At 37.2% G+C, this 16,485-nt stretch overlaps 1 protein-coding gene across 4 annotated transcripts in view; it reads right to left on the bottom strand.

Annotated features, from left to right (window-relative positions):
• Positions 1-16,485, bottom strand: part of PDS5B (PDS5 cohesin associated factor B) — a 130,574-nt gene that overhangs the window by 68,706 nt on the left and 45,383 nt on the right. For all 4 annotated transcript variants that reach the window (XM_080377496.1, XM_080377499.1, XM_080377498.1 and 1 more), the window contains exons 6-8: positions 16,286-16,412; positions 9,350-9,430; positions 7,418-7,558 (exon numbers count right to left, since the gene is read on the bottom strand). In XM_080377496.1, coding sequence (XP_080233622.1) covers positions 7,418-7,558; positions 9,350-9,430; positions 16,286-16,412 — 349 coding nt within the window. The remainder of the gene's footprint in view (positions 1-7,417; positions 7,559-9,349; positions 9,431-16,285; positions 16,413-16,485) is intronic.

Raw genomic sequence — 16,485 nt, 5'->3', positions numbered from 1 at the left:
AATAAAAACCATTTATGATCATTTCCTATATACTCTATTTGTGAGCTTTCCATTCTCCTGAACACTGAAGTGGTATTCAGTTTCAGTAATACAAATCTCTAAAATTCAAATGTGAGTGAAGGAGTATCAGCTTCCTTTACAAGCTGACCCACACAACAATACATTCTTACATCCGTTCTCTCCTACACCAATAATGCTTCTGTGCCAATGCTAGATCTCTAAACACAGTGTCTTAAAATGCCAAGACCAGGTACAAATGACTGATCCTCAGAAGAGATTAAATTAGATGAATTTCAGTGTGTGTTCCCTTGCTAATCCCAGAGACTTCTTTCCAAAATTAGGTAAAAAAACCCTAAAACACCACAACCAGAAGTAGTAACTATGACTTGACACAGCTCTCACAGAGTGTTAGAGTTTAACATTACTCCTCTTCTGCCGCATGAGAACACATTTTTCTTTACAAATATAAAGATGCAGCAAGTTGACCCTGGCCAAAAGCCAAACACCCACGCAGCCTCTCACTCACTCTCCTCTCCTGCACAAAGAGGGGAAGGAGGGAAAACAGTAGGAAAACTAAAATGCTCATGGATCTAGATAAGTTTAATAGGTAAAAAAAAGCTGGGTGCACAAGTAAAGAGGGAATTCATTCACCACTTCCCATTGGCAGGCAGATGTCCCACCAGTTCCTGGAGAGCAGAGTCTCAGCATGCACAGTGCTTGCTTGTGAAGGCAAACACCATGAGTATGAACATCATCCCCTTCCTCCTTTCCCTGTGCTTTTATTGCTGAGCATGTGTCCCCTCTCAACCTCCTGCCCTGCCTCTAGTCTGCTCATGAAAGCCTTTACCCGTGGAAGCACTGCGCAGCAACCACCAAAACATCAGTGTGCCATCAACACTTTTAGCCACAAACATACGCTACTATACAGACCGCCATAAAGAAAATTAACTCAATTCTAGCCAGACCCAAAAGGATAACTAGTTTGCCCACTTCTGTATGATATGCAGCACAGCACTACACAAACCTGACTGCATTTAAATTCTCTTCAAACATACTTAAATATTCCTGGGACAGACGGGACAGAAAAAGCAGCTGAGGGAATAAAGCACTCAAAAGCTGCACATTTCAGAGAATACCAGTTACTGCCAGCAACTTTTCATTTTTCATCTAAATAAACATGTACAATTCTTACAGCAGTTAAAACTACCTGGCATTGTGACCAAACTGTATGGTCACTGGTTGTAGCAAAATGGCAAGGTGCTTGAACACTAGGTGGCCACACCAGTTAGATCCAAAATAGTAAAGATGCACAGCAGTGTTACTGAGGTACCTAAGCTTTCTCACAAGTTCCATGCATGGTCAAAAATTTATTTGGTCAGTGACAGGAAAGCCCTCGGATTTTTCCCACTCAAAGAGACAGTCTAGAACTTCCATAAGATCCTGATCTCATGAAGATAAACTGAGAGGCTTCCTGTGATGAAGAGTACAAAAGAAGTTCAGGGAGACTGAGAGCAAGGGATTTGGATCCTGCCAGGTAATGAGTCACAGATGTTTGGGTCACATCCTCAAATTCCTATCGGTCACAGGGGCTGAGAACAAGGCAGTTCAACCAGCCGGAAGGCTGAAAAGATTACTCAGTGAAGCTCACCTGGTTGTTGAGAGAAACCACCACTACTTCATTTTCAAAACATGCTGCAAAATGTTTAGAAACAAAGAAATAAGACACTACAAGGAAATTCTGCTTCATGTACAGAATATACAACTACTGGAAAAGTTGCTGATACCAGGAAGAAGTTTAGAGAAACAGGATCATTATCAGAGAAACACCTAACACCCATACTGCGAGACTGAGTACCCTAAGGTCAGGCTGAAACATGAACAATCCCTGATAGAACAACTTAAGAATGCAGAGAGCCTTCATCATCCTTCAAAAACAGAAGGTCCTCAAAACTGGAACAATCTGGACCAAGAGCACCCTTTTTTTTTTTTTTTTCCCCCTGTCTTCACTCTAACTAGAATTTATGGAGGGAGAATGGCAGCCCTTGCAATTGTAAAAAAGAGGAGTACATCCAACAGACTTCACAGATTTCGGTCTGTCCTCAGACAGAACTCCATAGTTCTCACAAGCCCAGGCAGCATACAACTTCACCATAAGCCAAGCACATTCATGGGAGACGCCTGGACATGACCTCCCACTAAGCAGAGTCACAGATATTTGTAGATGATTACTTGGAGTGGTTGGTAGTTGGAGACATTGGGCATATGAACTGCCAACAGCAGCATACCACTGAAACTCCAACAGCTTCCAGCAAAGAAGCACTGAGATCCAGTTTCTGCAACACCATGTGAATTTTAAACAATGGCTAAGTTGTTCATCACCACAGCCACACAACCCTCAAAAAAGACAGCAGAGCCCTTCTTAATCAAGAAGGGCTATGTCCACACCGAAGCATGTATTCCAAGACAGAAGGATAGTTTTTCCAATACGGCATTGTAACACCATGCACTGTATTCTATGTACAAATCTTTGCATTAGAAACAATTTGTTCAGCAACTTGACCCAGTGAATTACCAGACCCTGTTTTCCAAGTACTAAATGGAACCAAAATATGTCATTTGCTCCATACCAGAGATGTACTTTTAAGCTCCTTCTTATGCAGAGGTGATTAAGAGGACAGCACCAAAATGGCATACAGATAACCTCTGCCGGCACCTGATAATGGTAGTTCTCTCTCTGACACACGAGACAAGCAAAGACCATCATCTTAGATGAGCCAGACTCAAGAGAGAGTCCAGAAGACTTGATAGCACAGCATGTCTGAACAGCACCACAATTCCACATTCTCCCAGAGAAAATGTGCATCAGTTCTCAGCATGCCCTAAAAATTCCTGAAAAGCCACCTACATGTCTAGACAACTCCACTCACTTTCCTCCCTTGTCTAAAAGGCAAAAGGTTATCTAAAGGTGATCTGTCACCAGAAGACTTACAGAACAATTCTATCTACTTCGAAGTAGTTACTGGCTGATTATGTTTGGTGGCGGTAGCATCAGTCCACTGAGCTCCAGAAATGAGTATTAACATAACAGCAAGGTGGTTGGTATGACATTTAATTCTCCAGCACCTACTGTCCTCAGGATAAAGTATAGTGAAAAAACTCCCAGGAGTACCAAGCACAAGAAGATGGAGGAATCATAGGAGGAATGTGTGCACAGAACCAAAGAGGCAGGCAGCTCAGAAATATTTCTCCATCAGCAACAGTACCTTTTTATATTCAGCTCAGTATTTCAAGTTGCTCCAGAGGACATCCTGTTGGTTTGTACATCTCAAGTCTCAGCAATGTTATTACAAATTAATTCATGCGAACAAGCATTTTGCTTTGGGTGGAAGAAGCACAGCTGGAAAGTCTACCCTCAAGGACTCATCCCATTCACCAAACAGGATTTGTCAGTAATCACATGGCTCCAGGACCAGAACATCTGTCTTCTTGATGAATCTCCAGTAAAAAGGCAGGCAGGCAGGATGGACGAACTACACTGTATTTCTCTTTAATTACTCATTAACAGGATCCAAAACACATAGACCATTAGAACATACAGATGGATTTTCTCAATAATGATCCTTCAAAATCTTTAACCATATTATCATTCTTCTAGGAATTCCTATCTTCTCTTGCTTGGCTAGTAATTTTCCACTTTGTTGCCAAATGACATCCAGAAAAAGCAATGATATTTTTGTCCAGGTTATCAGTAATCAAGTTTATAATATTTGCCTTTGGAAATACCATGTCACATCATTCTTTTCTTATACAGAACAGCCTAATTATTATTTCCTGATTTATTTTAAAGTCCTGTGCCCTACTGAGCTGACCTTCACTGTTCTTGAGCCTTTACATGATAGGGCCAGTAAAAAAATTTCAAAAATTGTTTAGCATCTGTGTGAAAGTAACCATTAAAAATTTAAAAAGAACAGCTCTTGGACAAAGATGAGTCAAACTACAGCAAAACATCAGAAAATCCTTTAAGAAACTGATTTTTCTTTTAAATTAAATTTCACTGAAATGTTCCAAAATACTGGGTTCTGTTCATATTCAGGCAGAACCTGCAAAGTTTGCACCTGAAAATATTTTAATAAATATTTGAAATAAACAATGAAAAAAATTTAATAAAAATAAAAAATTTACAGCATTAGCTGTGAAGTGAACCAGAACACTTGGTGTCTTGCTCAGATAAGTCTACCATAAGTCTACTTCCTCTGGCCAAAGTGGTTTTTTTTTAATCACTGCTTTTGAAGCCAATTATAAAGAAAATGCACATTTTCAAAAACACAGAGAGCAATTACCCAATTTATCTTTGAAAAACACAGATCATATGTCCACTTCCATGTGTCCAATGCATGCAAGATGAAACCATTCTGATACATCTTCACTCCTCAAAACTGACAGTTCAGCAGCTGAAATAGCCACAGCTTCCAAGAGTATGATTTGAGTATTGGCCCCTAGTACTTCACTTCCGTCATCACACCTGTATACGCAAAAGCCAAATCAGACAATCTCATAGAACAAAAACTGGACCTCCCTGTGAAACTACACACTCGACCCAAATATACTCTACAAACTTCTACTTAAGTAGCTAGCAGAGAGTCCATAGCAAGTGAGCTCAGAATACAAGGCTCAAACTATGGGCATGGATAAAGACACAATACTGTGTACCAAACCCAGAAAAGCCAAAATCATCTAGTCAAGCTCTGATATGATATGCAGACATACAGAGCTCACTGAAGTTTCCGGTTATTATATCATTAGCTTTAACTGACCTTTGTTCAAACAGACATCTCTTCTCCCCCGTATTTCAATACGGGCTGCCAAGCTTATTTTTCTCCTTTACTACCCACCTGAACAAAGGTTTCATGAAGCTAACAGGGATACTGCTGTCCAGTTTCTTTTCATTCGAAGCAGCAAAATATTAGCTGCCTTCTACCATAAGCACTCTTGAGTTTCATTGAAATTACACTCTCTTCTTAACACACTAACATGCTATTTAAGCTAGACCTGAATTAAAAATGCTTGACACTAGCTGCTGTTGTTTATAATAAAGCCACAGCTATCGTTGGAGTGGAAAGTATTTAATTATTACTGGCAGGCCTGCATAAAGAACAAACTTGTGTTGATCTCATAAAAAAAAACCCATAGGTTGACCATATTTCATTAATATTTCAGAACAATCATCTTCAAAATACCGTTTTAACCACAGAAAGATCTTACAGACTTCTCAACTCATTTAGAGCCATAAAATGGTTTGGGTTGGAAAGGACCTTTAAAGATCATCTAGTTCCAACTCCCTTGCCATGGGCAGGGACACCTCCCACTAGACCAGGTTGCTCAAAGCCCCATTCAACGTGACCTTGAACACCTCCAGGGATGGGGCATCCACAGCTTCTGTGGGCAACCTGTTACAGTGTCGCAAGAGTTTAAACCAGGATTATGCTACTCCAAATAGAAGGGTGGTTTTTTTTTTTTTCTGTAAAAGATGGGTCAAGCTACATTTGACAGCCAACAGGACAAGACAAGTATATATTATCTGTCCTTACAACTTAAGGCATCAGGAACACACACCTGAAGCAACAAGACTATTCAAACATAAGCTATACTATGCTCTCGGAACAGCTACAAACTGTGCCGAGTTCAACAAGACATCAAGGAATAAGAGCAGTAAGATGGTAATTGTCAAAATGTACATGTCTATTGGAAACACTGTTAAACTGGATCTTACAAATGACAAACGTGAACCACCCTCAATGGTTCAGACCAGAAGGAGAAAACTACACTAAGGATCAAAGAGACAAGAAGCAACAAATACACATTCATCATCTAAATATAGTATACTAAACAAAGAACGGAAATGCAAACATGAAAAAATATGTTGTAAATTAAGAAGTACAAAGAAAACATGGAAATGCTTAAGGCTGAAATCACCCAGCTGAAGGAAGAGACCAGAAGTTGTTCCTGGTGGGGAAAGGGTGGGCACGGGAAAGAAAAAAGGTTGACAGTGTTGGGCTACTGAACTTGCCGATTCCAAAGGTAAAATAGGATACAAAAAAGAAGTTCATATTGAAATAGAGTATGATAATCAGTGAAGGACAAGGAACACAATTCAAGAACCTGCAGTTTTAAATGGATCTAAAGATGGAAAGGTTACAGCTATTATGGCTATGAAAAGAAAAGATGTGGCAGCAGTTAAGATTAAATCTCTTGAATAACAGCTTCAGCTGCAGAAATACACTTTTTATTGGAGTAAGAATGATAATTGCTCACCATCTGTAGGAACAGGAATTAAAGGCTGAAAAAGGTCTACTTTTAAGACACAGACGGCAAGCAGTAAACTGAGATTTACTTCTTTCAGAAATGTGAATGGAAAGATAAAACCATTAAAAAACAACTCATCCAACAAGTGCAGTGTGCCTGCCTAGCAACATTAGTGAAAAAATAACAGGCATTAACAAGCCACTAAGATAATAAACATTGCAATGAAAACAGGCCAAAGGTTCTATAAACCTAAAATCTGTCCTCAATAATAAAAATACATGTAAATTTACAAGTGGCCCACTGCTCATTAGCCCTCAAGTTTAGTAACAGATCACTTTCAAACTTAGTAATACAAAACTAATCAAAATCCCCACTTCCACAGAAACCCTGTGGAAGAAGTAGTGCAGAATAAAGGGAGTACCAGCTGTTACTGAATTTCTCCAAGCGATGGAGACACTCTGGATTGATAGGAATTCAAAAAGAAAAATACCTATTAAAGTACATAGCTAGCACCAGCTATCTTTCAGGCATAAGAAATAAGCCTGAAAAAAAATCATAAAAGTCGTTGCAGCAATGAATACGAGATATATTTGTGGAGTCTAACCATGTGTTTCCACCTGTTGCAGACCTTCTGTTTGGACAAAACTGTCAGTACATCAGTTTCCATTAACACGGAGCCCAACCTTTCCCTGCCAGAATTCACTATTCTGAACAGATGTAGCTCCTATGAACAGCTAGCAGCACAATGTACTTTCAATATACTGAAGTCCTTCACAAGAAATACTACAGTAAACCAAGGAACAAAACAGGTCAGATTCTCAAGTGATCAAAAAAAAAAAAAAAAAAAAAAAAAATCAAGTTATGCTTGAAAGTCACAAGCCAAAGAAAAAAACCCCACCAACCCAAACATATACATACATGCACCGTAGATTAATATATTTGAAGTTAAATTCCTCTTTTTGAGGGCTTTCATTAGTTTTCCTTTAAACAATGCAGAGAATCTATGTTTTACATATAATTATTTTTATATGCCAAATAATCTGATGAATAAAAAAATCATTAACAGTCAAAGGAAACACATTTCAAATATACAGAAAGGATAAGAAATGTTTACCTTAAGTTTGAATTCAAGCTGTGGTAGAACAGAAAGCAAGAGGTGACTGTCAATATTGTATAACTCCAGAATCAAGTCAAACACATGCTCTGACAGGTCACTAATGGATGTTTTACCAAGCATGAGGACCTGATTGAAGAACTGGAAAATAGAAGAGTATACATCAGTAACAAGAGCATATATACATTCTTCTAAATTCTGTGCTTGTCTACCACTAAATCTGCCATCTTACAACATTTGTTTCACTATTAAGAAAACAAAAAAAAAGGGGGGGGGGGGGCACACAGATCAGGATTCTGTAGCAGAAATCTTAAAATACCATTGGTTCGTATTCAATATTACATGTAAATGAAAACTCACTAGAACTGGTGTTTAAATTATTTGTAGGGCTGCTGTGGTGAACTATAGAAACACAAGTTTAGACGAATTCCAGTGCATCACATCTTTTTCTAATGTGACTGTATTTAGAGTTACTTCACTACTGAGAAGAATCATTGTAAAATATTCTAACATTTAGTCAAAACAAGGCTGAAACAACTAGCTAATTACCATACTACACAGTTGACAGGTTAGGAGTTGTAAGTATAAGTGCAGGAATCCGTAATGGACTGTTTCAGAATTTTTGTTTACAAGCAGAATAATGCAGCTGTAAAGCAATTATTCTTTCTCAGTAAACTTGACAGGTATGAGGAAAACTTAATACTTCCCATTAAAGAAAATGTTTTATAACATAAAGTATTAATTCCACACTACTTTCAACTATATCCTCTCGTAATACATGGGTAAGAAGGAACTAGAGAGGAATAGTTCTACTCATAAGGGGGAAGTCATAATTTGGAAGATTTTTCTTCTCTTTGGGTTAAAACAATACGCAAGTGTGGCTAAACAAATTATACTATTTCCACCTGCCACAAAGGCAACAGAATACACCTGACTGGCACTTCAGTTTCCTATTCCTAAACTTGGGACAGATGATCATGACTCTCTGTACCTGAAGGTTAACCATGTCAGTAAAGAAACTGAAAACATGAAAGCTACCATTTTTTAAGGTTATGAAGTGAACCCCAGGAAGTGATGCAGTAGAAAGTCAAGAGTTTCTAGTGATAATGAGTACAGCAACAACAGACTCAATACTGTCTCGCAGAAAAGTTTTCCTTTTCTGGATACAAAGTTGCCCGGAACGTATATATTCCTGGTTAAGGGACCAACTCCTACAGTGTCTTGAATACATTTTAAGAAAGAAAGTAACTTTCAAAACAAAGAAACCAGATGGCATATTTCCCACTTGTGGGAAATTAAGCACAGAAAACTGCATGTATGTATTTTCCATAAGAGGAAGATTCTTCTTGTACAGACTTCCTTAAAACCTGTCTGATCTTTACTTCCTCTCATCCTTCTTCTCTTCCAGTATCTGTGATGTCTACATTCCCTTGGCTACAATACTCAATTCACTCATTTTTTTTCCTTATTATCTATTCTTAGATTCTGTTTCCTCTTCTTTTCCTGTGACATTAAAATTCTGCTCTATCTTCACTTCCCTTAGCTTCTAAACAGTCTCAGCCCCTCACTAAAAAAATAATTTGGCGACAGGAACAATGTGTTTATATACTTTTATCAGAACAACACATATAAATACATTTGGTCTTCTAGTCACATCAAGGATTGAAGTGCATCGTCCCCCAAGACAGCAGACAGCAAACTATGCGTTGCATTTTAGAAATCGTAACTGTTATGGGCTTAGTCGTTTCTATATGGTTAAGAATTAGACTCAAAGAAACAGGTTACACAGTGCTTCATTCTCACAAAGAGCAATTGAGAGTTTGTAAAAAGTTATTTTACAGCCCTATTTGACTATATGCAATTAATTCTTTTTGTAATACAGTTCAGTTTAAATTGTACAGATTTCCATATTGTTTTGCAGTCTTCACTTACGTTAGTAATGTACGGTTCAATTGCTTGCGCTGTCCTCTTTAGTAAAGCCTTTGCCAAATCATATGCTTGCTTGTTTAAATTCTGGGGTGGGGGGGAGAAGAAAAAAACAAAGAAAACAGAAAAGTTTTAAGCACATGCACTAATCCTAAAAATAAATACAAGTATTTAAAGCTACAATACACTGGTAAATGCATTAAAGAAACAGCCTGTTATTTTTTATACTTTCCGTAGTAAAGATAATACAGTCAAAACAAACCTAGCCCAAACAGAGCTTGATAGTCTGCACTGATATTACTGAGAAAACTCCTCCCTGGAAAATCAGGGCTTACTTTTCAATTGCCCATCTAAGCCTGACACTCAGTGAAGTCAGTTCCTGTATTTTACTGCTCCTCTTCATCAGCTTCCCTCAAAACCATGAAAGTGATGTAAAGCAACATCAAGGCATTTACAGCCACCATGGAAGCAAGACTCTGAACAGGGTTGCAGTAGAAAGTACAATTCTGTCTTTGCATCAAGCAATCACCTGTAAACCACCATCACAGCCTCTCCATAGTATCTTACAAAGCCACACAGTCTGTTTGTCTGAGACAGCAAAGAAAAACACCTGAATTTTAGTTCATGAGCAAAAAAAGGATGAAGAATACAAACTAATGAAACTGTATTAAAAAAAACCCAAAACCAAAAACCCTACCCTCTTCCCCAGCATTCCTATCCCTCCATTGGTCTAAGTGGGTTATTGCTCTATCATTGTTTCCTTCCTTTCCCAGCACACATTCTCCACGCTCTAGTTGCTACGTCCTTTCTTCAGTTCCTGTATCACAAATATTTTTTCAAGAATTTTAAGAAAATGCAACTTAGCCCTTGTGACACCCACTGCACATTTGATTAACACATAGAATGAAGCAAAACTCTGCAATTAAAAAAAAAAAAAAAAGTATTTCAATAGCTAAAAGTCTCTCTAAAGAAATATAGTTGCCCAAATTTTTATTACTTCTTGCAATTTTAAAAAACCCAGCATATTCCATTTGTAAGACAACAGTGTAAAGGGACAATTTGTGATTTTTTTAAATAGATCTCATCCATAAAAGGAAGAAAACATCCTTTTAGCATAATGAAAAGCAAACAAGATGCATTGCCACACCCAGAGTATTTCTTTGCCTGCATATGCTTGGTACTTTGTAGTATTTGAATGAGAAAGAGAAGATACACAGAGAGAATAATATTGTCTGTACCTTCAAAAACTGTATAGAACTGTAGGCTTCTAGACAGCAGTGGGAACAGATTAACATTTTTCCTTGATATAAAATGAAAGAAGTCTTTGACTTGCCTACTGATAGAATTTTTAGGTGACTGAAGTCAGAAGACTACAAAAATCCATGCCTAAAGTATCTGTTTTACTCACAGCCACGGCAAAAGGCAAATAAAAATCCCAGTTCTGGAAAGACTCTCAAATGTTAGCATTTTACGTAAGCATCTTTGTAATTTCCTCTTGCCTTATCTAATCAAGATACAAGGGTCAACACTGGCAGTCTTCTTGCAAAATTGTACAGCTGTTCCATGTCCCAGAAAATAGAAGCTTCCCCATGCTAGATCATTCTTTACGATTAAGAAAACAAAAATGAAAAAAGGTATTTACACCTGTAGCATTTGTTTCCTGTTATTTAGCGAAAGTTGTGACTGTTAGGAAATAAAAGGCGCAAATAACCCTAACAAGGAATGTATGCCATTTGCAATTCTTCTCTGATCCTTCTTGACTTCCACTGTTCACCTTCACCAAAACAAAGAAAACTACTTTCACCTGGGTAAGAGTGAACTCTAGATCACGAGCAAGATCTGATTTACATATAAAACAAGTTGGAACAGCAGATTGTGCAGAGATCCAACAGGCAGATCTGTTTTGATTCATATTAATTACAGTTTCAGCTTATATCTTTCACAGAAGTTAATTTTGAAACCTTCATGTTTCCCAAGATAAATGCTAGAAGTTGCTATTTGCAATCCTGCATATATCTAAGAAAAGCTGCAAAGCTAAAGAATAGTCTAAATCACAACTGGCTAAGGAAAGGTTGCTATTTTTTCCATGCCTGGATTTAATTGTGCCGATAACGAGGGCCAAACTTTCTGAAAAAAACAATGCCAAAGAAAAGTCTTAAAAACACACAAGGAAGTTTTCTTCTCCCTTTTCCAGCTTCAGGATAAAAGCTGAAACAGAAAAAGCAGCACCGCCTTAGTTGAAATGAAAACAGGAGCAACCCAGACCATCACCAAATAGGTTCAAAGATCTTTTACAAAACGTCAAACCTATCTTTATAATTTAATATCCATAAAGCTACTTGAAACTTTGCCTGAAGGAGAAATTTTGTAAGAGTAAGACCTAATTTAACAAATTTCCCCTCTGTAAACTCTTCTATCATTATCCTCTCTTCAATCTTTCAATGCATTTAGAAGAAAGAAAAAAACCAAAACAAAACCTGACTTGTATTTCAAGATCTTTTAATGATTTAAGAAAGCTCTCATGATGGGGACAATAATCTTAATCAAAATGCTTCTAAAAGCATGTAAGTGCCCAGGGGGGACAAGCTTTTGAGTCCTGAATTAGGTAGAAACTAAGCCATCAGCTGGCAACACTGTTTAAAATAATTATTAGTAATTACTACATTTTGAAGGAAAAAGCAGAAGTAAGTATTGATTGATAAGGACAAACCAAAGAACCACCTACAAAAAGGCAGAACACAGATCTACAAGATAATTGAGCAGTTACAAATAACATCTAAAACAGACTTAGAGGATGATGCAGGCAGATCTTCACCCCCCAAAACCCTACAGTTTTCTTTCAAAAAAGAACATTAACGAACTGAGAACATTTTTTACACTTAGAAGGGCTCCAGCAACAACATTTGAAAACAGAGCATCTTCATCAGCCGTAAGTTCTCTCCTTTGCCTCAACTCTTACCATGATTTTTGTGTATGTATTGCTAGCATTTCAAGCTTTTTACACTTCCAGAAGACATTGAGTTTTGTCAACTCATTTTTCATGTCTTGTTCTTCTCTAGAATGACAAACTTTACTGCAAGATGCAAGAAGTCATAGCAACCTCTCTGACAGCATGGCACAGACATTTTTGTGTATATATAGATAGGACAGTTTGCCGCAGAGCCAACATTCAGTTATACTGGTGAAATGAGGTTGCCAGTCATGCAAATGTACACCCACTGATTTTTTTGTTACTTTTTCCAGCTGTCCCTCAATGTCCAATTAAACACAACTCAAAGAAATTAAGAGTGAAATAATTTGTACTCAACCTTTAAAAGAGAAAAAACACAGTGACAGAAAACAAATACACATCCCTTATTTTTTCCTCAAAAAGGATGACTAGCCAGCATCAATCCAGTTCTTGATTTTACAACTTTAGGAGTAAAGTCAAAGGTTAAGTCTGTATCTAAAGTAATATTCTTAAAACCTATACACTTTAACATATTATTTTCTTGGAATTTGAAAAGGGTCTTTGATTTTATTTTTATTATCGATGGCACAACAGCAGAATTTGTACCCAAGAGCACTTGACAAAACAGTTCTAACAAATTCTCTAGTTCTGCTGGAGGGCGGTGACAGGTTTTTAAGGATGGCTGACAAAGAAAAAGCTCAGCTGAAGTGTTGCCAAGATAGATAACAAAAATTAAGCAGGTTCCTTGTAGAGACATGTAGGAATTTGATTGTCAATATCACTTTTTCAAAAAGATAATCAGGTAAAGCATGTGGGATGTGCAATATGGATTCCTCGTAGTATCCCTGAGGCTGAAAATGGAACACTGGTAAATGCTTAAGGAAATAAAGTACAATTTGCCTTCCAACACATTGCACAAACACAAAATTGTTTACAAGTTTTGCCATTAAGGCTTTATAATCTAAAAAGCTTTATAATCTAAAAGGCTTTATAAATCTAAAAATTAAAAGGGAAAGTAAAACTATTACTTTTTCCTGCCTTTTCGTATTGACTACCTCCTCCCTTGCTTCTGGTCTTTCTGGGTTTAGTCCACTATTTATTTCATTCCCTCTTAATATAACCCTATCTGAAGAATTTCAGTTGAGTTCATAGAAAAGAAAAGAGAAGCCACAAAAGGAAAAAATAAACATCACAGAAATTAAGAGTACACGGTCAGACAAGTTAAGTTTACTGTTTTATTGACTTATCTGATACCTGTCGTATATAAGGCTGTGCATACTCTAATGTACCTGTTTTGTGATACCACCGTCAGTCACTTTCACACAGGTTTACATCAATGTGGCTTTTATTCTGGCCAAGTGAGATGGATGACAAACTCAAGTGAGCTAGAGTAGCTTCGACTACTTCAGCAACTACTAAATATGATAGACAGACATTTAATAGTATGTCATGTCCCCAGCATACGCTCCTTATGCCTGAGATTTTGCAGCTGTCCTGCTAGCACTGTTGCTTATTAGACTTACTACTCAGGACTATGGACCATATCTGGCATTCCTCCTTGGAAAAACAGTGACCTTGGTTTTAAGAATTAAGTATTGAGTTAACCCTTGGTAAACTGTTCAGTTAGTTACTACAACTCTTAAAACTATTCATATAATTTTTGCATCTATCTGTCTAATGTTGAATTTCAGCTATTGGACCTCAGTATCCAGGATTCAAAACTGTATGAGCTGCTGGAACCTTCTGCTCCCAACATGCGCTTACAGACTGCTCCTCTGATAAATTATGTGGATTAAGCTCCTCAAAGTCTTCAATCCAGTGTTACCCAATACAATTGTTTATACACAAGAATTCATACTAGTTCTATCGCTGCTTTCTAGAATACAGTCATTCAATTCACAAGGGAATCCCACATTCCCTCACATGCACAACCTTCCTTCTGGCTATATTAAAAACACATTGCTTGCCTGTGTCACTTGCTACAAACATGGCTGTTGTACCTACGCCAACCTCTTCATCCAATAATTTTCAAACCTGAGCTAGTAACAGAGCTATTCTCCTCCTGCTCCATCAAAAACATTATTTTGGTCCCCAGGTAACCTGGCTACGTAAGGATTCCCTACTCACCATTACTCCATTTTCGGTGGCCAGTCTGATTTTTCAATTTCCTGTCCCACAGCCTGCACAGTCTAATGGCTAGGACAGCTAGTTCTCCTTTATGGTGGACCTTATCCTAAACTCCCATGTAGTTTTGTGCTCAAATAGACACAAGTGGAAAAATTTTCACTCTGAATTCATTTTATTTTTCCAGCATGACATTAGTAGCCACAGAAAGTGGTTTGATGACTATGTAAGCTCTGAATTTTTAAATAAACAGTGTATGACAATACTGAGATAAAATAGGAAAATATTAGAAGCTTCTTTTCATTATATGAAAAAGGCTAACAAAATTAAAACAGAGGTAGAAGTACTCAGAATGTGGTCTAAAGTTATGTAACTATTTCAGTTAGAAAGCAAGCTATAAACTACCATCCTATCCAAGGACCAAGTTCAATTTAAAAAGGAGAAGAAAATGCAAAAACCCCAGTATTTTATTAAAATCCTTAATAACTTTAAATCCACTATAAACCAGAATCGTTTCAATGCTATAGCCAATCTAGCAGGATGCAAATTCTTCAACTCAAAATCAGTTTATTAAACATGATTCGTAAGAACAGTGCAATCAAATCAAGTTGAACACAGATGACACAAAACACAGATGCTTAACAACTGAGAAAACACAGACTAAAGTATTTTGCATAATCTTGCTTTTGTTTCTTGTATTCCAAGGCTTTACTTCGTAAATCTGAATTTTAGCTGCACAAATTTCAGTCTGGTCCTGGCACAAAAGTACAAGACTCCTTGAAGGACATAGCTAAAACATTTCCAGTGAAAAAAAATATTAAGAAGTGATCTATACTAAGCATTTAGTCTTTCACTGTCAATAGAATTTATATGCTGTTTATTTACTGAAATTGATGGCTTGCAGTAAGGCATAGTACCTTGCACTACTTGCTATATTCTTCAGAGTGCGTTAGGTACACTGTTTAAAAATGCTGAAAAAAAATCTCTTCAATAACACCCACTAATCCTACTGCTTACTGTAATTTCTAAAAAGTGTAAATACAGTTAGCCCTTTCCTGAACACACTTAGAAAAAGGTGTCAGGTGACACTCAAATGTCCAAAATCCAACTGAGTGCACATTTCCTAGACAGTTTACCAGAATCCTTTTTTTGTCTTGCACAACTTACAAGTCGTCATCTCCACTGTGGCCCAAGAGATTCCAGCAGGACCCAGCTAGTTTTCTGAACAAAGTTGTCAGACTTCCTTGCTTTTTAAACATTTATGTGTCCTAACACACACACGCACATCTGAAGTTTTACCTCAATTCATCTCTACAACACCTTTTTTTTGTTTTGATAAAAAATAAAAGACAGCCATCACTTGGGCTCTTCAGGCACCATCATTTCTGAACATAAATGCTGCATCAAAAAACATAGCAATGTGCTTTCAGTAACACCAAGTCAACATTTCTGAAATAAAATAGAACAAACTACAAATCAGCAGTCATAGCTTTTTCCTTCCCACTCAGGGCAGCATGTTAATTTGAACTGTTGATACAGCATTGCACTAATTAAAAAATTTCCAAAGTATTTGTGTGTCTTATATATATAGTTGTACAGGTATTGACCATACACAAAAAAATCTGTGTACAAATTCATATGACATTAAAGCTTTTAGATTACTATGACCACTGATACTTCTGTTTATGGCAAGTCAATCAAAGCAATGAAACTACTGAATTTTCTGGCTATTAAAAATTCTTTGTTTGCTAAAAAAAGATTCAAGTAATAGCACATTTGATACAGCTATTCTCTCAATGAAATCTAAATACATACATCCAATAAAACACAATTACAAAAGAAAAAATGAAGCCACTATCAAGTCTTACCTTATGTGCTGGCACTAGATTAACTAACACTGTATCCAGAAGTTCCTGCGACACAGTATCGCCCTCACAAATGATAGAGCTCATTAGATCAACCATGTGCATGTGTACTTTTTGGTTATGACCGTTGCTGAAATTAAAACCAAGAATTCTTAGTGTAGTATTCATATAAAGTACAACTTTCACTCAGAGTACTCCCCACG

This window comes from Falco punctatus, assembly GCF_963210335.1.
Source record: "Falco punctatus genome assembly, chromosome: 2".
NCBI classification, from domain to species: domain Eukaryota; kingdom Metazoa; phylum Chordata; class Aves; order Falconiformes; family Falconidae; genus Falco; species Falco punctatus.
Note: the sequence above shows the minus strand (reverse complement) of the source record. Positions and strands in the feature narration are given on the sequence as shown.